Source organism: Lissotriton helveticus, chromosome 5_1 (assembly GCF_964261635.1).
Source record: "Lissotriton helveticus chromosome 5_1, aLisHel1.1, whole genome shotgun sequence".
NCBI classification, from domain to species: domain Eukaryota; kingdom Metazoa; phylum Chordata; class Amphibia; order Caudata; family Salamandridae; genus Lissotriton; species Lissotriton helveticus.
In genome coordinates, this window is record NC_136065.1 from 1,284,987,312 (window position 1) to 1,285,010,906 (window position 23,595).

General features: G+C 42.6%; 1 protein-coding gene across 2 annotated transcripts in view; it reads right to left on the bottom strand.

Moving 5' to 3' along the window:
* The window catches only part of LOC144755317 (alpha-1,3-mannosyl-glycoprotein 4-beta-N-acetylglucosaminyltransferase C-like), a 221,357-nt gene that overhangs the window by 50,208 nt on the left and 147,554 nt on the right, over positions 1–23,595 (bottom strand). For both annotated transcript variants that reach the window (XM_078644118.1, XM_078644117.1), the window contains one exon: positions 3,291–3,438. In XM_078644118.1, coding sequence (XP_078500244.1) covers positions 3,291–3,438 — 148 coding nt within the window. The remainder of the gene's footprint in view (positions 1–3,290; positions 3,439–23,595) is intronic.

Sequence of the window (23,595 nt, forward strand, 5' to 3'; positions counted from 1 at the left end):
TCCCGACTTACTACTCACATACAAGCACACCTTACACTTGCACAAGCATACCCGTCTCACTGGCACCTTGAAATCACACAAGCACACCCTCACCTTGGACTCACACAGGTACACCGGCCTCAGTGCACTCCCAAGGCAGACCATTCACCCCACACTCATAAAGGCACACCACTATCACCTCACGCTCACACACGCATGCTGCTGTTCCCTGCACTCACACAGGCAGACTGCCTACTCTTCACTCACACAGGCACGTCCTACTTGCCATTCAACTAGAAATATGGCACAGCACAAGGACAATACTGACCCCCCAGTGCAATGACAGGTGGGGTTAGTAAAGTGTTGTTTTCCAGGGGGGAAATTTGCATTCAATGCCCAGTTCCATCTTCCTCTAGCCTCTGAGATGTTCCTTCACGAGACTGCCAGGTATATGAGCAGTTGACCCCACTTAAAGCTCTTATTAAGTAGTACCACTCCCTACCTCAGGACCAAGCAGGGCCTCCTAGAAAGGTGACCTATTTGCTTGCCACAGAACATCAGAGTAAACACCACCTTCGCTCATTACTGACATGCGTGGGCATGCTCTTCATCGGTAGCAGCAATACCACAAGAAAGCTATCAGGGACACTGTGCAATTATAGAAAGGTGATATTTCATTTTTCCGTGAAGCCTCGTGTATATATTTCACGTGGCTGCTTATTTTAGTTTGCTACATTTTGTTTATGACATAAATAGAAACTCACACTTTTAGGGCAACCTTTAAAAGAAAAATCAAATGTTTTCACATTTTTGTGTGTTTTTTTAAAATATGAATTCAAAATCGACAAACACAAGGCACTGTTACGACCATCGTCTTGTGCAAAAAAGAGCACAAAGGTATCTTCTATCACAAAAAATGGGGTGTGAGGATTTTATGTAATTTTACTTATTCTGTGAGTGTAAAGCAACTCCTCAGTAATGTATGGTTTAATATTATGAACAAGAGATACACTTAGAAATTTCCCTTCTATTGGGACAAATTGCCTGGAGAACAAATATCCAGTTTCAGATAGAAAGTATACATTTCGAGGGCATTTGATTTTGCTTGGATACATTTCCTTTCACAGGGTTCACTTGTAGGCGGTGGAAACAGTATACCATCTAAGTGAGCACAGATGCAACTATTGTACCTTTACTCCATAGTATTCAGTATTGTTCACTCTACTTTGAGGATGGAAATAGTATGCCATGTTGAGTGTTGGGATATTCCGTGACCAGATATGAAAACAACACTTTTCCAATACTATATGGCTGGCTGACAGCCAGCCGCCAGAGAGGCAAGCATATAGTGCTGCCAATCAGTTCATCGCAACACATTGAGTGATCTGTCTTTATGAGGGTATTTTCTTTTGTGTATGTTTTTGTATTTGATATTTATCACCATGCTTGTTGATAATGGTGATCCAGGCACCGGCACTGGCACCATGGGTGCTGCGGGGAGCCTGTGTTACGTCACTGGATCCGCGTAATAATCACACTACATCTACTCTATCATAATCTCATGTATCTCTGACTAGCTTCGAGCTACGCCCCATCCGTCTGCCATTGGTTCAGCCTGCAAGAAGCTCAGGAGAAGAGTAAAGCCCAGTATCTTCTTCTCACTTAAGCTTCATTGGCTAATTTGTAAAAAGAGTACACCCTGAAAGGTCCTCTCTAAGATTTTCGATCATGTACATAGATTAGGCCCATTCTGACTTCAGAAATTATTTTGCATGATCCCTCAATAAGGCAAAAAATAGGCTGCATGTTAAGAGCAATCGATAATGCGTACGGTATGAATATCACCAGCAGTGGTGTCTGCCTGGTGAATCTGAGTGGGTTCTCTCTCTGAGTTCTCCAGTACAGCAAAGTTTACTGAATGTTGAAAGGCTTCAGGCTTGGTTTATGTAGGTGGGGCAAACAAGTCAGTGTGTTAATTCACCAACTGGTTTACAGCCCTATCTTCAATTTGTGATGCAACTCATACATTAATAAGTCATGATTTATTGATAAATGATTATTTGAATATCGACTCACAAAGCAGCGGGAGGCACCTGTTACACAATCTCTTACGAGTGAATATGGACCCCAAAGGCTGTCTGCACATCATAGACCTGCCTGTGCCTTTAAAATATTGTGAAATTCTGTTTTGCATTTGCAGAGTATGTGATTTTACTAATCTCAGGCTTTGCGACTACAAAACAGCTTTGTACATTAACCCACCACTTATCTGCTCCAAGTTCATTGTTTTCCTCTTTACTGGACCCCATCTCACTCTGGTTGTGTGGGTTATATCTTAATTCATGCCAAAAAACAGGCCCTGTCCTGGGAAGATTGAGTGCCTGCGCCACAGTGCAACTAATAGATGGTGTACAGTGGTGGGATTCTGTGAATTGCATGGTTATATAATGTCATAGGAAATTTAAGGTGGCATCATAAGCCACCACACCCCAGGGCTGGTCATTTATCAGTTACACCAGAACCACATAAGGGCAATATTAGTGATAGAACTAAGTATGATAATGTAGCATACTAGTTATTAATTGGTAGTCTACAAATAATCATATGTAATTCTAGCTACTTTACCTTTACGTCAGTCAGTAAGGTTTCGAGTTCCTGTACTTAAATCGCGTGTTACTTAAAATAGTGGTATTTTACAACTGATCATTGAAAGTCCATGAAACAATGGGCCTCAAGACCAGTGGGCCGGAAAATGGGCGGACACTCACCCACAGTTGCTGGGGTACCAGTGGTGGGTGGAGGGACTTGGGGAGGATCCGGCCCATTATAAGTTGAGCCCTGATGGTTCCTCTGACATCCAAACAAAGATTTGAGCTCCTTTTAGCAACTGGAATCTTCATAGGTGCCTTTCTACAGCTCTCATAATTCAATGGAGGCCAGCAACTTCTGCTATTTGCCACACTGGAATTGAGAGGCCACTCATAATGAGGGCCAAAGAGAGCTAACAGGACATCATCGTCACATGATTGTTTACACTTCAGGATGGAGAGACAAAGGCAAACTAATTCAACGGATTGATATATTCAGAAATAGTCATGCTAAGTGAACTAAGAAGATTAATGACCAAGTAAGAATGGAATTATACTAGAGGAACATCTTGACTAATTGATTGGTGATAATTCACAGGCAATCATTTACTGTGGAGATTTTTTCATTAGTGCCTTGCATTATGGGAAATATGCAACCCTTGATTCAGTCAATAAAAGCAGGGCACCATGCACCAATGCATCCATCAGCCTAATGACACTTACTTTTCTTGAGTGCTGGGAATCCTACCAAGTGCTGGTAAGAAATATTAAGTGGTGCTGAGGAATTCCACAAGTCCAGGAAACTCTGAGTGTTCCTCTCCGACCGCAGCTCCAGCAGCGCTACCTCTCGGGCCCACCTCTTTTGTTCTTCCTGCAATCAGAAAGAACATCTGTTTACATGTGCCACAAAACCACCGCCGCCCCCTGCCGCAGAGAACAAAACAAGCATTGGCAAAGCCCATAGTTCTGGTCTTGGCAAGCTGGTGAGTTGGGTACTTTTTTAGCTTTACTTACTTAGTGCAAGAATGTGCCAAAAAAAGTAAAAAGAAATAACATTCCGTAAGCTGCAATACAAATGTTAAAGTAAACAACAAAAAACATATATAACTTTTAATGGAACAGTACAGGTTCTTCGTGACAGGGAAGTGTAGCTATAACGGGTATAGAAACCGTTTTTGGTTTCAGTATACGTTACATGAAAATATGACTCATTTCGGTTCAAAATGGTACTGTTGGCTTTAAATTACTGTAACTGTAGACATGGTTAAGACAGACAAATATGACTAACAAACGAGTGGAAAGAAAACCACATTGGCAAGGTGTAGTGTTTGACCTACTTTGTCACTGCAGTGGATTATATTTAGGCAGATGTGCTTATGTGATTAGGCAAACGGCCATCACTCACAGTGCAAGAGAGACAGTGGCTGGATGCGTGATCGGGCCACTACGCAAAGATGTATACTGTGGTGTGCAAAAGCAAAATGTCACCCACAATTGATCAACCAGTGGATGAAGAGGACTGACTAAAGAACTGTTATGATGCATGAGTCTGGGGAGAAAGCTAAACCTGCCTATAGACAAGACCTAAAACCTGCATTTCTCACTTTAACAAACTGCCTCCGAAAAATGGAGAGCTATGACTTTCGCAACAGGATGAGAACAAAATGGAAGGAAATGCAAAGAAGGAAGTGGGTATTACTGTGGTAGTAGCTGTTGAAAATGTTAAGATATCATTGTCATTGCTGGTAAAATTAGAATGCAATATTTGTGCCAGTAGCTGAACTACAACATTGCAAGTATAAGTAACTTCAGAGCACTAGCCTGGAGAGCTTTACAGCTTGTTTGAATTAAATGCACGGTGGTTTCAGTATATCATTTACTATCATGACTTCTGATTCACACATAGAGCTTTAACATCGCTGCTGCTGAAGTATATTAGGTCAATATTTACATTGATACTAATGGACTGCCCTTGTAGTGTCAGAAAGCAGACTCCACATCTGGGAGCTGTGCTATGAAGCTGCCTATAGGTAAGCAAGGGTGCAACGGGCACTTGCACAAACCAGGCTAACTACCCTTCAGCATGCACTCCTGTTCATCCAGAGGTGCCCGAGGGGAGAAATTGGGTCACAGTGTTTAAACGATAAAATCAATAAATATAGTGCTCTCACCATAAACGTCCAATTGGAAAAATTAGGGGAAAAGAAACAAAAACACATGAATCAAATGATGGCTAGTCGCAAATCCTAGTGAAGTGACTGTTTTTTTCCCATTTATTCCTATTTATTGAACATTTGTAGCTCTTGGTGTTACGGGTCTTTAAGAACATAGAACAAGGCTTTGCAGCTGCAATGATCAGTACCCGACAAGAGCTATTAAAGTCGGAGATATGATCTGGCTGTCCTTGAGGAGGGCCACAACAGCTCCTAAGTAACACAAACACCCCAGTTACGGCCTTGACAGACTCACACAGGTTCATTACCTTTTCACTGTAACCCAGCACCTCTGTGCAGCGCTCCTGTGCTGCAAAACAACTGCTGTGACTCATAGAGCCCAGTAGTTAATTCGCTCTACCCGGTTTGAACTATGTTTCTCTGACTCTTCACTTTGCTTGGGAGTCACAGCATTCCTGAAAGCAGGTGTGTAGAAATAGGGCCTAAATATATCTAAGGTTCATCAGCATTAGCGAGTTTTTATGAGTTTATAGTGTACTAAGGACACGTTGCTATGGAAATGTAATATTATAAGCCCCGTTGGAATGCTGCAACATGCACTTAGAACAGAAGGCTGAAAACCAAGCACAGTGATGAATAAAGACGTAAACAGCTGATAATGACATGGTCAGCATCCTTGTAAACAACCCCGTGAACAGTAGAAACGCATCATAGTAACACTCCTATACAATTAATTCCACCACCGACAGCAGCATGCAGCATGAAAGCTGCTGCTGAATAATTGCTTGACATGTGGAGGTACCAAAAGTAGTAGAACATTCCGTCTTCCTGCCTTGGGGTAAGGATCAGGCCACAATAGTCAAGAACACTGTCACAGGTTGGGTCTGTTCATCATCTACAGGGCCTGCGTAGCTGCCTTTACACGGTAAACAGCCTTTACAACGAAACTTTTACAACGCACTACCATTACAACGCAGTCATTACAACGCAAACCATTACAACGCATTGCGCTGGGGGGCGCTCTAGGATAGGGAATAAGTTTAATTTACTATCCAACACCTTCCCTAGTGTCCACGGTGACTGGAGTTGGAATAGTAAATTAAACTATTCACTATCCAACACCCAAAAGCACTATGCGTTGTAATGGATTGCGATGTAAAAACCGCGTTGTAAAGGCAGGCGTTGTAATAGCCTGCGTTGTAACGTCATACATCCCCTTTACACATCAGAGACACCCGGGCAGTCATCACATACACCTGAACATGGGCATCATGAATGCGTCATGGGCGGCGCTGGGCTACAGCCCAACAGGAACACAAAACAACCTCTCACTACTACCACACATTGTGTTCCTACTTTACGTTTGTGCTTCCCTACAAAAACATTCCTGGTGGGGCTGCGTTCCTCTATGGCATGTGCCATTTCATTGGGAAATATAAGCAATAGCACTCCATCTTAACATGGCGGTATGGGAGCAGGGTCTGAACTGAGATGGTGATGTGAGCTACATAGCGATGATGGATTCAACCCAGGTCTGTGACTGGGGGTGAGTGTCTGAAAAGTTTCAGCGCTCCGTCCACCATCTCCTTGTGTTTGCTTTGTCGGCGAGACTTGTCTGCACTTATGGCACTTCCAGAGACAGACCCCAAAACAAGATCTGCCTTTGGAAATAGGTGATGTTCCTCACACACTGGAAGTTACCTCTCTGTGTGCAGGAGATATTACTGAACGGCTGCCATGATTTACATGGTGGAAAAAACACTAGCAAGAATGAGGTTGTAGGGTCTGCTTTTTTTATTGTTGCCACTCCAAGGACATTCTTACTGGTTTCAACTTTGTGCAAGGGCTTTTGTGTCATTGGGGGTGGCTGCACCATTGGGAAAACCACCAGAAGAACTGTGGGTAGAAAGGGACCAACCATTTTTTCTAGAGGAGCTCTTATTACCCAACTGTAAATGAGGCTTTAACATCAAGGCTTCGTCGTAGATTCAGCACTCTGAAGCAGTGGCTTCATAAAGAGGTGTAGCACAGACAAAAACCTCAAATACATAAATAAGTAAACTAAACAAAGACAGACCCCAAATTTTAAGAGGATTTAACACTAAGAGAATTTAATTGAACTTAAAAATTGCAAAACCACGCATGAACTTACTGAAAGGAAATCTTTGCCTGCATTACGGAACTCCATGTCCCATAAAGCACCGTGGGACAGTGAATCCAACACACGCCCACGGGAAGTGGGGTTGTGGTACAAATAAAAACCAGAAATGTTAATGCAGGTCGTCACGTGTGGTGTTTTGCGTCCATGAAGAAGGGGCTCCGGCCCTGAAACGCGTTGGCAGATATGATGAAAGGCGGAGTTGGGAGGAAGACTGCGCGATATTGCTGGAGGGCAGAGTACTGTTCGTGTGCTCTCTCAATGCTACAGGGCATCTTTGTGTTAATATATATATATATATATATATATATATATATATATATATATATATATATGTGTAGTTATAAATATATATTCACAGAAAAAGCAAAGGTTACAGGCATATTATAGTTAGCAAATAGAATTTAAAAAACCTTAGAAATTCACGAAAAAAACAAAGGTTACAGAGACGTTAAAGTTAGGATCAAATTTTACTCATACAAAACTATTGAAATTCGGCAGTATAGTTACCTGAACTAACTACAACTAACGCCCCGCAATGTACTGCTAATGTCCTTATTTATTACATCACTCATGACATAGTCAGTAACATCACTCATGGCATCTCAAGTGACATCACTCATGACATCTCAAATGACATCTTCAATGACATTACTGATGACACCATCCAGTGAGCGTAACTATTTTGTAAAAGTTTATGATTGTTAAACATACATACTAAGGTACTACAAACCATAAAGTAGTATACTAGGTGTACTACTAACGAGTGATACTACTTCTAATATATATCATGTGAGTGGCTATGTCACTCTATGTATCCTTTAGTATTAAATCTTTTTATTGAAAAATCAGCTCGTACACATACATCAGAACTTCCAATGAGTCGCAAGACATGCAACATTCTATGCATCCTTTGCGTATGGGTGTATGAGTGGCTGGATGGGTGTATAAGTGGTTGTGTGAGTAGCTGTGTGGGTGAGTGAGAATTTGTGTGAGTGGGCATATTGGTGAGTGAGTGGGTGGGTTAGTGGATGTACAGGTGAGTGAGTGACAGTGTAAGTGGCTCTATCTGTGGGTAAGTGGGTGTGTAGTGACTTTGTGGGTGGGTGAGTAAGTGGGTGTCTAAAAGGCTGTGTGAGTGAGTGACCGGGTGTGTAAAAGGCTGTATGGCTGAGTGAGTGGCTTTTTGAGTAGGTGTTTTTTAAGTGACCTAATGTGTGAGTGACTGTATTGGACAGTAAATGTCTGTGTGAATGGCTGTATGGGTGAGAACAGGGATTTGTGAGTGCTTGTATGGATGTGTGAATACGTATGTAAGTAGTTGTGTGAGTGAGTAAATGAGGGCTTGGATGGGTGAGTGAGTGGCTGTGTTGGGAGGCTAATTAGGTGAGTGAGTGGACATGTGCCTTTGTAGTTAAATAGGTGGGTGTGTAAGTATCTGTATGGATGAGTGTGTGATTATGTGACTGGCTGTATGCGTGAGTAACTGGTTGTATCAGTGGCAGTATGGATGAATAAAGTGTGTGAGTGGCTGTATGACTGAGGGAGTGGGTGTGTGAGTGGCTCTATGAAGGAGTGAGTGGGTGTGTGAGTAATGGCATACGTCTGTAAATGGGTCATTGGTTGTATGGATGTGTGAGTGGACGTATGAGAGGTTTTATGGGAGTGTGACTAGGCGTGTGAGTTATATTGTGGTTGATGTCATCCATGATGTCATCAGTGATGTCATTTGAGTTGTCATCAGCGATGTCATCAGAGCTGTCACTGACCATGTCATGAGAGATATAATATTTGAGGTCATAAGCAGTGGGGGGCGTAGGTTATTGTTAGCTCAGCTAACTATAACTGCAGAATTTCACTATCTTTGTACAAGTAAAATCTTACCGTAACTATAAAGTCTTTGTAACCTTTGTTTTTTTAGTGAATTTCTACGGTTTTAAAAAAATTTGCTAACTGTAATGTCTCTGTAACCTTTGTTTTTTTCAGTGAATATCCAAGGTGTTTTAAATGCGAATTCCTAACTATAATGTCCCTGTAACCTTTTGTTTTTTGAATGAAGTTCTATGTTTTTTTTAACTAGTGGTCGCTTTTGCAGAGTGGTGGGGAAAGGGGGCTGAGCCTCTGACCAGCTCTTAGAAATCCTCCTGTGTAGGAATTGCAAGAGGTACCAAGAGGGTTTTCTGTCCAAGTGAAAAGGCTAAGAGGAGAAACACACATGTCACAAACATATTCATAGGTCATATGTTTTCAAATTATGTGCAAATTAAAATCCGAACCACACAGTTTGCATATGCATATCTTTAAAGAAAGAAGAGGACTCTGGAAAACGATTTATTTTTTGCCAATATGAAAATTGCTTCCCAGGGGAGTGCACCTGGAAGATGGGCAAATGTAGTGAAATACCAACTGAACCGAGCAATGCAAATTAAGAGGAAATGATCAGCAGGAACTGCATTTCTCCTCCTGAATAAGGTATTTCACACGCAGGTGCATGCAGAGTTGGATTATTTCTAGAGTTGTGCCAGATTGTGAGGGGGTTAGAAAGGGTTCTGCAACTTCCTCCACATCAACAATGACTGAAACACTTACATAGCAGGGCTCTGCAAACTGAATTGTATTTTGGCAATTCCTCGTATGGGAAGTCACTCAGTGTGTGGGGTGTACTGATCAGATAGATATTTTTCACTTTTCTGAATAGCAGGTGATTGGCCATGTAGCATTTTTGCTGAAGCACCACGATCCGTTGTTGAGGGCCTTTGACCGCCTGAATCCTTTCAAGCCACAGCGAGTGCAGGTAAATGAAGACAGTTTTTGTGGGATGAGTGCAGGGACGGCGGGGATGGCTGCATTCTAATTGTAAGATATTTCCATGAATGCATTTGTGGATGAGTCAGAGTTACTTATAAATGTTGGATGCACTTAGGGGGAGCCAGTGTATTGATTTTAGCGTTGCCAGCCTAGCTGCAGTGTTCTCGTTCACTTGGACGGGGAGGCTGTTCATTTGCAAACAGTGAGAGAGAGCTTTGCAACCAGGTCCAGGTCCTGTATTTGCTAAGTGTGGTTTAGGAAAGTGCGGCACATCAGTAAGTTCCATGCCAGAGAATTCAGATTTATGCCTCACAAAAGTCCTGGGAGTCATGCAGAGTGCAATGACAAGAGAAGTAGAACGTGCATTCTTCGTCATTGCTTATATTCACGTGAGTGGATATAATTTCTCAGAGAAAAAATGTTTCATCCTTACGAAGAGAATAGGAAGTGACCATGGGTGTGGTTACAGGGCTCTCCATTGGTAGATATTTCAGAACGAAGCTGGTTCAAAACAAATAAAAAAAGCTGGCCAGAGCAATTTAAAAATCAATGAATAAGGCCATTTGGATAAATGTGATCAAATGGTCATCATGCAGTCAGGTGTATTGAGTTGTTATGAAAAGGGAATCATCAATTGACTCCAACTCACCAGATTGAGTACAAAATGACGTTAAGAAGATGTACCAGCATTCACAAAATTGGATTTAAAATACGCAAAAGCTACACAAGGTAAGAATTGAGAATATATGCTAGACACTATACAAGTTTGGAGATTGGCCTGTAAAGGAGTTCACAACTATAAGTTAATGCCTTTGGCCTAATCAATAGTGAGGTGTGGCTAAGTTTCTCTGAGTTTACTTTAGGCCTATTGGAGCATCTGGCGCCCTCAAGAACTGTGAATCCTGGTGGCATGCCCAGTATTTATTTCATGGCTTTCTTTATTTTGTATTTACTTTTGCAATTGTATATGATGCACACTCAGCCCAATGTCATTGGAGCGCTTGACATGAGCACCATATTATGCTACAAAGGTCATATTCGTTTTTTGATTTTTTTAGGCACATAGAGATTAAATGATTTGCTCAGAATCACAGGTAGGTGAGCAAACGTAATGACTCGAACTTATCGGCCGATCAGGATTGCGGAAGGACCGCCACCATCAGCCAATGTGGTGGGTTCCTGCCGCAATTGGACTGCGATTTTCTGCCCGCTACATTATGATGATGGGGGAATCGTGTTCGGACTGCGGCAGACGCAAAGGCCATTGCGTTTGCCTGGCGGAGCGGTCTGCATCTATGAAATGGTGGCAGTGCCTAGCAGGCACCGTCCACCAAATCACGATGCCGTCTCCAGCCAGCCTTTCTGTGGTGAATAAACCGTCATTGAAAGGCTGGTGGAGATTTGTTTCAGGGGCTCCTTGCGGGCCCCCTCGTGTTGGAGGAGGTGTGGGTGCACTGGGGGTACCTATGGTACCCCCTACACTTCACTGCACCAAGTGGTAGGCATGGTGTGGTGCCTGCCACGTAGTGCAGTGAAAGGCTCAGCATACTATTTTAACATAGCGGCGGGTGCTGCTGTCAGCAGCACCCGCCGCAATGTTAAAATGCAAAATGCAACCGCCATGGTGGCGGTCGCATCCTGATTTGGAGTGCGGAACCGCCGCATGTATTGCGGATGGTACCTGTCACCACCACGATGGTGGACGGACTCCAGTCAGTCTGCCATCGTAATCGGCCCCTTAGTTCCTTTAGGGCACATGTCCTCCTTCTCTAGATGAGGGCTGTTCTGTTGACCCCTGTTTTTAATACCTTTATGGATCCCGCATTTATATCAGATATCTGCAGGGAATCTAAGTTGATAGGGATCCACAAGGCAGGTCCAATGATTAATACAGGGCCCTTTTGGCTCAAAACAATGATGAGTCCTAAGGGAACATCTTTGCTAAGAGAACCCTGATGCACTTCCGGGAATACATGACACAATCAAAGAGCAGCCCGAAGTTTCATACAGGGATCACAAAAGGCGCAGCGCGAATTATGTTGGCTTAAAGGACCTTTGAAAGGGGAGATGCCCTGCCTTTCACAAATTCATCCTGCTTCTGATAAGAGCTCATTAGATCCTGTGCTGTTTATATCTATGGTGTTTATGTCCTTCTTTATAGATATCTGTACGAAAACGTGAGCAGTGGTTTACAAAAATTAAAAGTGCTGTAAAGAGGTAGTATACAGGCAACTTTCAAGTTCAGAGACGCTGGTGAAGGTGTGAAAGTGCCTAAGATCACTTATCTATTTACTTCAACTCAAAACCCACAATAAAGCATTTTAACTTTTTACAAGTGTCGAATGCCCTAAGGGTGTCTTCAGGCGCATGGCATGCTCACAGTTGAGTTTTGAGCAAACGGTCGATACCTCACCCAAAAGTCTTCAGACCTACAGAATAAGGTTAACATTGTCCTACTCTTACAGCTGAAAGAAAATGTTCTTGTTATAAGGTTAACATGAATGCTGAAGGACATTACAGTGTTTGGCTAGGAAGCACCAACTTGTAAACAGAATACACACACTCAAATCCTGAAAGAAAAATAGTTTTGAGTGCCTAACCTCACTATTGAGCCATCTGCACTGGCTAACTTTTACCTTCTGTATCCACTTCAAGTTAGTTGTCAGGGCCTTTCAGGATACTGGTTCTTGGTAAAGGAAATCTGGCTAGATGTTCTTAAGACCTGCTGGCTACAGCCTTAGATGTTCACAGAGTAGGCAGGGTATTGCATCCGAAGTTGGTTGAAGAGCCTATTCTGAAAGGATGTATAGAGCTTATGCTTCTCAACCTGCGATGCAGCCCACCTCTCCCTTTCTTCCAGTTAAGGTGCACGACAAGCTTGTTCTCTTCCTTGTATTATTTCCAAGAAGTGTTTGTTCTAAACCATTCACCTGGACACTTGTCACAAAACGTGTTTTTGCTTACATTCTTGCAACTTTTTCACAACATTAGACATGGAAAAATATTAGTTACTATGCATGGCATATATTTAAAACCCACTTAATGTGTTGACCCACCTTTTGTATAATGTGATTTTGGGAATGTCTAAACACCTCCTATCAGCCAAAGGAAGGATTGTAACATCCAATGACCAGGTCCAAACAGATGTATTTGCCAAAGCAAGAAATATCAATCATTTTCACTCTGCACGACAATTTAAAAAAATTTACAAGAATAGTTCACTTTTTTTTTTAAGTAGCCAGCTGACATGTGGAACAACTAACAGAAAGAAAGCCCAATTGCACATGCAAACCATTGTAACAAACTAATAAGCCAAGGAGATACATACATACACATACTACTACATATATATTTACATTTATAATTAGACTAGTCAATAGTGACTATTATAGAGTTCAGTTACTGGCAAACCTTTACATGTCAGACCGTCCCCAGACTTTACAAAATTGTAGCAAACGTATGCCTTTCTCAAGATAGAAGACATCGAGTAGCCCTCAAACTATAACATGAGTGCTGTGGGCAAACTAGGCCCCCCAGTGGCGTCTGCTTTGCTGATGTGAAACCAAAGAAGCAAAAAAGGCAAAATCAATAGTTATATCGGAGTCATATCCAACAGAACGTCTGTATATCATAAACGACTCTCAATCACATGGCTGTCGAGATTTTATAAAAGACAAAGCCCCAAAATAAATTACGCTTCAGAGATGTCGTCAACATTCTAGGTAATGCTGGAGCCTGTAGAAATATAGAGGGCTTGATGTGATTTAATGAGAGACTCAAAAAATAGATCTACATGTGTAGGGCTCTGGAGTCAACACAACCACTTAGCGGCCCATTCAGCTAGCCCATCTTCAATTCCAATAGTGAACAAGCATTGGCAAAGCCAATAGGTCTGGTTTCGGCCACCAACTTTTTGATTTTTAAAATTCTTTTTTTGTTCTGCCATGGTTTTAGCAACACATAATTATTAGGGAAGCTGCAAGGCCCTCAACAAACTAAAAAAAACACAGAGTACAAGAAAAAAAAATGTTGGGGGTCCAAAAAGGCACTACTTTGTGTGTGTGTGTGTGTGTGTGTGTGCTCCTTTTGAGAGAGAAGCATATATTTACAGTGAAGTCAGAAGATTACTGGAGCGGGCTGTGAGTGGATGAAAATACAAATGACACACAACAGACTAATGGATGAAGTCTGTCTGAAAACCCCTATAAGTAACAATGTTACACTCATAATTTTAGTAAAATCAAAAGTCCAACTAAGACCAGACCTTAAAAAGCCAATCGATCTAGTGTTGGCTGCCAGCCTCTTGCCTTTGCTAATGATTTTTTTTAATGGTTTCATGAATTATTTTAACAAATAGGGCTGAAGAGATAAACAAAAAGAGGCTTGCAAAAATAGATGATAGATAGACAGACAGACAGATAGCTAGATAGATAGACAGATAGATAGAATTAGTATAAAATAACATATCTATATATGCAGGATATAGAAGAGTACTGAAAGCAATCGAGAAAGTCACACAAAATGAACATACACACGAAAGTGGTTTACAAGTACAACTGTAGGCATACAGGAGTGCAGATATAAATGCATTTCATTGTGGGTGGACATTAAAAAGAATTCATTCATAAAGAATAGATTAAAATGGACATACTCTGGTATACTCTGAAACACCATCAATCAGATAAAAAAAGGCAGCACCAAAAGGAATTTGCGACATTATTAGCAGGGAATAGGAATTGATAAAGCTGTAATGTGTCCTGTGCTATTCAGAGCTGGGAGAAATCGTCCTGCTATCACATCAGGCTCTAACAACAAAGGCAGCACTAAAGTAGTAATAAAGTACAAAAAAGCACTGACACTGAAGGAAACTAACTTTTGTGTGGACGGAATAAATGCTCACATTCTTTAGGTCTGCCCTCATTACGCAGGTGCCGCTAGACCTTATGTGATCATCTGAAAAAGAGCTTTAGGAGTTCTACAGAGATGCGCTTTGGCTCTGCCTGCATCTTGGTGGCTAACAGAACATTTTGATTCGGCAGAGGTTGTGTGCATCTGCAGAAAAAGTGCTACCCTTCAAAAGCTGTGATCATTTGTGTTACTACAGAGCTTACAGCCTGATTCATGTAGGCAATAGCGCTCGCAAAAGGGCCAGATTCTGAGAATCTGGCCCTTTGCGAGTGCGATTTTTACATTTGGTATTCATGATACCAAATGCAAAAATCGCTATTTAAGAAGTCGCAAATATGCGAGGAATAGCATTTAAGGAATCTCTATTAGAGATTCCTCAAATGCTATTCATGACACATCAGGAAATTGCGATTTTGCACTTTTGGGGCCGCTATTTACCGAGAGGTCAGACCTGTCGGTAAATAGCAGAAACTCAGAAAAATGCTTTTAAAAGCATTTTTCTAAGTTGCATGTTGCACACACACATGTCCTTTGGACATGTGTGTGCGCAACACCTGTCCAAATGTGCATTTTAGGGGTGCTACAGGGCGTCCTTTGGACACCCCTGGCACCCTTTCAATCGCTATCTTATTTGCGAGTAGCAAATTGCTACTCGCAAATAAGGGATACTCCCCATTCATTCCTATGGGCCTCTTGGCCCATAGGAATGAATGGGGAGTTTTTGCGAGTAGCAAATTGCTACTCGCAAATAAAGAACATGTAGGAATCGCTATTTTATTAGCAATTCCTACATGAATGCCGTTTTGCGTGTCCTCAATAGCGAGTCGCTATGATTCGCTATTAGGGACACGCAAAACGGATTGTACATGAATCAGGCTGTTAACCTTTACGTCAAACACATGCCAATACACAGCTATATGTCTCCTACATATTTATGATGTTTTCCCTTCTCTGGCCGCAGTACAGATTGGAGGAGGGCAGTCAGGAGGAATATATTGTTGCAAGGCAGTCACAGCCACCACCTTCCCTTTCAACCATTGTGTTCAGCGATACATTACCATGGAACTCCATGAGAGAATGATGTTTTTTTATTCATACTTTTAACATTTAGGGGTTTAAGTGCCTTTTTAAAGCTCCTCAGCTCCCAAAAGTTAATTTGAATATTAATGTGAATTCATTATTTCCTTTTTTTAAAGTCATTACTAATATTACATTTAACTTACTTCAAATGCAATATTTAATATTTTAAATATTACATGTAATTACTTTGCTTATTTTATATACTGTCAATTTAAATCACTCTTCCCTGAATCCTAAAAAACCCTGACTGCCCTTAACACTATTATTGCCTGAGCCCCACAATGCTAACCTATACAGCCACCCTTCCCTAAACCCTAAAAAACCCTTACTACCTATTAAAGCTACCATTTCATGAACCCCAATAACCTATGCCCCCTAATGCTGCCCTTTTCTGAACCCTACACATGCCTTACTGTCCTTTAATGCTACACGTCCCTGAGCTAAAAAAACACACTATTATACCTTAATGCTACCATTCCCTGAACCCTAAAAGCCTCTTATTACCCTTTACAGCTACCACTCGCTGAATCCTTAAACTCCTTACTGCCCTTAATGCTACGATTCCCTGAACTCCACAAATTCTTTGCAGGCCCTTAATCACGCCTGTCCCTGAATTGTAAAAACCCCTAACTACTTCTTAACGCTACCATTTCATGAAACCAACAAAAAATATTACCACCCCTTAATGCTACCCTATTCTGAACCCTACAAATGCCTACCTGCCCTTTAATGCTACCTCTCCCTGAACTCTAAAAAAACATATTATTATGCATAAGCACTACCATTCATTGAACCCTAAGAAACCCTCTGCTACCCTTTACAGCTACCCTTCCCTAAACCCTAAAAACCCTATTCTACAGCCACGGCCGGCAGTGGGAGTACCTGCAGGGCAGTGACGTGGGGAGGGGGGGCTGGGTGGGGGGCTAGTAATGCATGGATTAGGGAGTTTTACAGGTAAGTAAACATTTAAATAAATAAAACGAATTTCGTTGAGTGCACTGCATCCCCAAATGCGATGCAGTGCGTGCTACGAAATGCGTTTTATTTATTTAAATGTTTACTTACCTGTAAAACTCCGTAATCCATACATTACTACCCCCCCACCCTGCCCCTCCCCCTCCCCACGTCAGCGCCCTGCAGGTACTCCCACTGCCGGCCGCGGCTGCTATTCTACCCCTTAATGCCATACTTCCATGAAGCAAAAAAATGTAGCACACCTAATGCTACCCATCCCTGAACCCTAAAACCCCCTAACATGTATTACTACCACTTAACGCTATCCTTCCCTGAAATATAAAACGCTTACTACCTTTTAACATTACCTTTCCCTGAAGACTAAACCCCTCTTACTACCGGTTAACGCTACCGTTTTTCCAAACCCTGCTATCATCTTACTACCCCTTAATGCTAACATTCCTGGAACTCTAAAAATATTCTACTAGCCCCTCACACTTTCCTTCCCTGTACCCTAAAAATCCTTACTACCCATTTTAGCTACCCTTTCCTAGACCCTAAAAACCCTGACTATCCCTTTATGCTACCATTCCATGAACAAGAAAAATGTAGTACCCCTTAACAATACCCATCCATGAACTCTTAGACCCCTTAAAAGTCTAACTACTTCTTAAGACCACCCTTCCCTGAACCATACAAAACCCCTTAATACCCCTTGATGCTAACCTTCCCTGAACCCTTAAAACACTTTACCATGACCCTTCACTTCACTGAACCTTACAATCCACGTACTATCCCTTAATGCTTCCAATCACTGATCCTCAAACACCCCAAACAATCCCCTAACCCAACCCTTCCTAGAAAAACAGTATTATCTGTTATTGCTACCCTTCCCTGAGCCCTAAAACTCTCTTACTCTCCCTTAATGCTTCCTTTTTTGAGCCCTGCAAACTCCATGCTACCCTTAGACTCAACTGTTTCCTCAGTTGTAAAAAAAAAGCACCCTCTTAATAGCTCTCAGGGTTGTTTTTATGAAGGAAAGTCCCCTTTCCTGCACAAAAACTTTCCTGCCGACAACACAGGCACCCTTGCACCATGGTGCAAAGGTGCCTGCTTTGGCGCTAGGCCGCCAAAATGGCACTAGCGCAGGGGGAAAGGACAGGAGTGCACCATATTGGATACATATGGTGCATTCCTGCCCTTTCAGTTTGATGTAAGTCGCCTTGCTGTGCTGCCCTATGCCAAAACCCCATGAATGAGACCCCTAATTTAGAATGCAGGACTACCTCTTTGTTCCATTGGGCATTACCCCAGTAGGCGGGAGCCATTCGAGCCAAGCCGCTGAAGGCAGAGGTACATTTCTGATACCTCTGCCACTTTCTCCAGACCTCCCTGCTAATTACAGCAGGCATGGAAGAGGGGAAACGGAGAGAGGTGTGAGGGTAGGGAGTGGAGTTAGTTTGAACATTTTTCCCAGGTCTGATTTTGGTTTCCAGTATGGCCCTGGTGAATGCCAGTGTGTACATTTGTTGGTGCATTAAAGCCAGACATATTACAGGAATGTTATCTCATAGTTCCTGCTTCTCATATTAGGGTACTTCTTAGAGAAGTATACCCCCATAATTCTTATATGAGATGTAAGAAAATGTCTGTTGCTACTATAGTTACCTGAAGGCACAAGGACATGACAGACTATGTCTGACTAGGAAGCACTAGCTTGGGAAGAAAAAGCACACTGAAATAGTGAGAATAAAATTATGTTTTGAGCACATAACCTCATGACTGAGTCATCTGCACTGGTAGATGTGACCTTCCCCATGCACTTCTAGGTGGTAGTCAGTTCATTTTATGGTGTTGGTCCTTGGTCTCTGTAAAGCTGTCCAGAGAATTGCGGTCAACCGCCTTAGATCTTGTTCGGAAAGTGTAGCTTTGAAACCTTTTCATCCACAGACAAGTGTACACACTTGTCACAGACGTTCTTTTTGAGTAGACTCTTGCAACTTTTCTTCATAATATTAAACATTCATAAACACGAAAGTATTAATAGCTTGGCAAATTTAATGTAATTTTACTTGAGCTCATCTTCCTCTTATTGTACCATGTCATTTTGGGAATGTCTGAACACCCCGTGCCAGACAAGGGAAGGGTGCTACCATCCAATACACAGGCCAAACAAATATCTTTGCTAATAGAAGAAATGTTAAGACAAATTTAATCTGAGCAATATTTCTTGGGATTTCTCAGCACATTAAAGTAGCTGTAGCTCTCATCGTAGCATGTTTGCTCAGTTCCGAATCAGAATCAGAAAAGACTTTGGACCTATTTATGATGGCGGTTGGACGAGCGTCTGACCTCCATCATTTCGGTCAGGTGTCCGACTGACTATATGCCAGCGGTTCTACCTGCCCAATAAATGCTCTTTTCCATTGTGGCATGTGCTGCGGCCATAGAAAAGGGCTGCAGCACAAGTCACAGTGGAAAAGGGCAGTTCACAAAGATCCATTCACCGTGTGCCAGGCACCATGTGGTGCCTACCACACGGTGCATGAATGTTTGAGCGGGCACCACATGTGCCCCCCTGGGCCCATATTGGAGGACCACGGGGCTCTGCTAGTGGCCGCCAAAGTTCCTTTCTGGCTGCCTGTTCATGACGGTGGGACCGCCCTGAACTGGCAGTCGGAAGGGGATATCCTAATCCCTACTGTGGTGCCTGCCACCCTATTATAGGGATTAGGAATATGACCACTGTCCCGACGGGTTCGTTGAGCCTGTTGGTGGCGGCGGTCTCCTCCACTCCAACTTGCTCTGACCGCCAGAATCATAATCCGACAGTTGGACCGATGGCTTAGATGACAGTGGGACGGCTTGTCGTGGTGGACTCACCAACATCTTAATGGGGCCCTTTATTCGGGTGCAAAAATGCATACACGTAAGTACACAATCCAAGTTAAAAACATAATATATAAAAAACACTCATTTGAATACAATTTAAAATGCTGTGAATTGAAAAATCTTTTAGGAAATAAAATAAGACAAATACATATAAAAACATATCAGGCCAGAGAACTAATATATTACTCAAAGTACATTGTGCTTCGCGACCGCACAGTGGCTCTCTTGGAAGAGCTACCATGAGAGTAATCGTCTGTCAATTAAAGTAAGAAATATAAAGCTGAATTACACTGCCTAAAATTCTGAGACCTCATAAATGGGATTAAAAATTGTTTAGTATATTTTTTATCAAATTCACAGAGAAAGATAAAATGTAACATTGTTTGTCCAGATCTACCATCAGAAGGACATAGGCAGGTACCAAGATTCCCCAAGTGAGAAACAAAGTAATGTCTGCCCTAAAATGAAATAATAAGCATCTTTCCCAGCAGCCCCATGCACTAAACAGATATTTGGTCAGCAGACTATCAAAGCTCAGGTGCAGGTAAGCTGCAACAGAGGGCTTTAACATTTCCACAGAAAGTCTATGAGAGCAGGCATGATTGAGTATTAGCGTTTTCACATACCTTTTATTTAAAATACCGCTGGATAAAAGCAGGAGACAGCCTAATTGCCTATTATGTTTTCTTTACGTACGCTAGCCATGGTATACTAAGGCCATTATTCCATGCTAAGCATTCCTTGATTATGTCTCTATTAAGGGTCACCTCCTCAGTTGTCCAAATAGATAGCCACAAGACTAGTGGGCGAGCTCTGATACAGTCGCCCATATAAATCACTCCTTACTCCTTGTGGCAAATACGATAGGAGGACGATAAGGGGGCAGAGAGCTTATCTACAGAAACCACACCTGAATGGCTTAATTCGTAATTCCCCATATCTCTGCCCTGTATGTCACAACAGGGACACATTGAGTAGCATAAATCTGCTGAAGCAGTGAAAGTGCCCTCTCCTCAGGGGGCTGCAGTAGACTAAAAAAGAGATCCAACTGCCCTAGATAACTTTAGCCTATGATGTGTGATGTTCGATGCCCAAGCACCAGCTGACTCATAGATGACCAAAAGATAAGAAAATTTGCTGGTTCTTTACAAGTGATTTGCACCAACAGCAAGGGTAGAAATCTGGATATGGTTAGGGCCGCAAGCCATAATATATGACTTCGAAAAACTTGTTTGAAGATCCAGATCGGCTATGACTTGGAGAAAGGAGGACACCAACAGATGCAGAGCTTTCGGAGTGTGAGCCATCAGCACTGCATCATCAGCATAAGGCAAGATATGGAGTGAAACACCATTCACCTTGGGGACATTTTGGTAATGATGGTCAGATACGGGCTGAGCTTATTAATATATAATATAAACAATAAGGGTGCCAACACACAGCCTTGCCTCACTCCTCAGAAGATTTATATTTCATTGGAGACTTCACCATTAGGCCCAAACCTTATTCTGGCTTTCATATTCTCATGGAGGGAGGCTAGAAAGTGTACAAGTGCTTCGTCCAAGCCGCTGGAGAGAAGCAATCGCCAAAGCGTCAAGCAATTCACACAATCAAACGCCGAAGTCAAATCCATAAATGCAAGATACAATGGTGTTTTCTTGGTTATTGTGTACTTGCCAATGATTATATTTAAGTTCAGGCATTGCTCAAATGTACCTATATGATTTCGAAATCCAGACTGACAGACAGGTATGTAAGATGGAATTTTCTGGCACCCATTCCTTAGTCCTATTATATATGACTCTGCCTAGTATTTTGAAAGATGTGTTGATGAGTGAGATAGGGCGGTAGCAACTAGGCTGAGACTGATTGTCTTTTTTGAATATCGGGAAGATGATTGAAGTATGAAAACGTCAGTCAGTAGTCAGACCCAAAATTCGGTTTTGCACGTTATCAAATCTATAGGGACACCGTTCGGCCCAGGTGCCCTAACGTAGCTACAGCTCTCAAGGCAGTCTGTATGCTTCGGTCAGTGGCCGTCGCTTAAAACCTCAGTCTATAATTGTCATTAGGCAATGGGACTTTGCATCCAGAAACAGCCCACAAGCTCTAGCAGATTTGACCAGGGCTCAGCTCCTTTCCATACTCAAACTATGCTCACAGTTGAGGTAAATAGCTATGTTCATACAGGACATTTTAGGCAAATATATACCAATGAGAACCAGTCGACCAACCTCACAATGTTTTTGACAATAAAGACATTTGCAAGAAATTTTCCAAGGTAAACATGCCACCAGGTCTTCCTCGGCCGAGCCCATCCCCCGCACATCTCTCTTTTCATAGTTTCCGCTTAAAACAAGGCCACAGTGGTATCACCCGACAGGGAGCGGAAGAGGAAGCCCCCCAAGTGATGAAACCCGCCTAGTTTGTAGATGTGCTGTTTCGCCCCCGGGCACGTCCGCGCTGTTACTGTTTTTATGCGTGTTTATTCAGCTCTGCAGAGGTTAGCTGAGTTTTTGTTTATATAAAAATATGACATGCGTGTGTGAGCTGGTCTGCCTGCCTGTGTGTCAGGCTGGTTCTGACAAAGGGGTGGGTGTTAGGGGTGGGGGGCGCCGCGTGGACTGCCAGGCCCTCCAAGAGGCCCTCCTTCCAAGGTCCATTCCCAAGTAAAAAAACAAGTTTTGTTGTTTTTCTAAATATTTCGTTTATGCCTGTGGCCTCCCTTTCACGGGCTAATTGCTTTCTTAGCCTAATTGTTTAACTTCATGAAAAACACCAATTTCTGCCTGGGATAGTGGAAGACCCCAGGGATGGTGGTTGTTATCATTCACATGTGAGAGGTACAAAAGGGGGTGGTGATGGACAGAGCATCTGAATCAATCAAACACTCACACCCAGTCAAAAGATCTGGGTTTAATCCATCACTGTTCTTTAGCCCACTCTGCCACCCCAGTTCAGACATGGCTATATGCAAATCAGTCTGACCCTGTGCCTCATGGGAACAGTCCAGCCCGAACTGCCAAGCCATGCCTTCCCTGGACCGGAAACAAGCTTCCGAGGACCAGTTTCTGGCATTCCAGCCGTCTTCAGCCCGGCTTGCTTGAATCCAGTGGCAAAGTGAGCAAGGGACTCACCTCTGAGCATACCCTGCCACACTTATGGCGGCCAAAAGCGGTACAAAAGGGGGTGGTGATGGACAGAGCATCTGAATCAATCAAACACTCACACCCAGTCAAAAGATCTGGGTCTGCCAGAAACCGGTCCTCGGAAGCTTGTTTCCGGTCCAGCGAAGACATGGCTTGGCAGTTCGGGCTGGACTGTTCCCATGAGGCACAGGGTCAGACTGATTTGCATATAGCCATGTCTGAACTGGGGTGGCAGAGTGGGCTAAAAAACGGTGATGGATTAAACCCAGATCTTTTGACTGGGTGTGAGTGTTTGATTGATTCAGATGCTCCGTCCATCACCACCCCCTTTTGTACCGCATTCACATGTGAGAAGCAGGGGTACCTGCAACACGTTCATCATATCAAAAGAGGCCCACAAGGTGCCATGCAGCACTTAAGAGATGACATATGACAGATACACTTTTGCCATAACAAGAAAAGTCATTGGAAATCTGCATGCAATAAGGAATTAGAATTTAGTAGTGGTTTATTTTCTTCCTGCTGCTGACACCCTCTTTAAATTGCGGCACTGTACAAGAAAAAAATACTACCAAGGCCACATGGTTTGACTTTTTTGAAGGGAAAATACTTTTGCCAAATTTCCCTCACACAGCACAGATGCGAAATGGTCAGGAGCAGAGCAAGTTTCCAGTACACAAAGAACAGCACTGCCGCCTCATCTGTGCCAGCACTGGCAATGCATGCTGCCAGCGGACTCTGCTAACATAATTAGTAGGAACTTAAGATATATTTGCATTTATTCTCCCTCAATAAATTCTCTCTTTATGTCACAAAAGTATACAGAAATGGATTATATTGCTGCTGCAACCCATCAGTCCTTAAACCAATAAAATAATTTAGTAGGCTAATGCACTTGCTGCTGA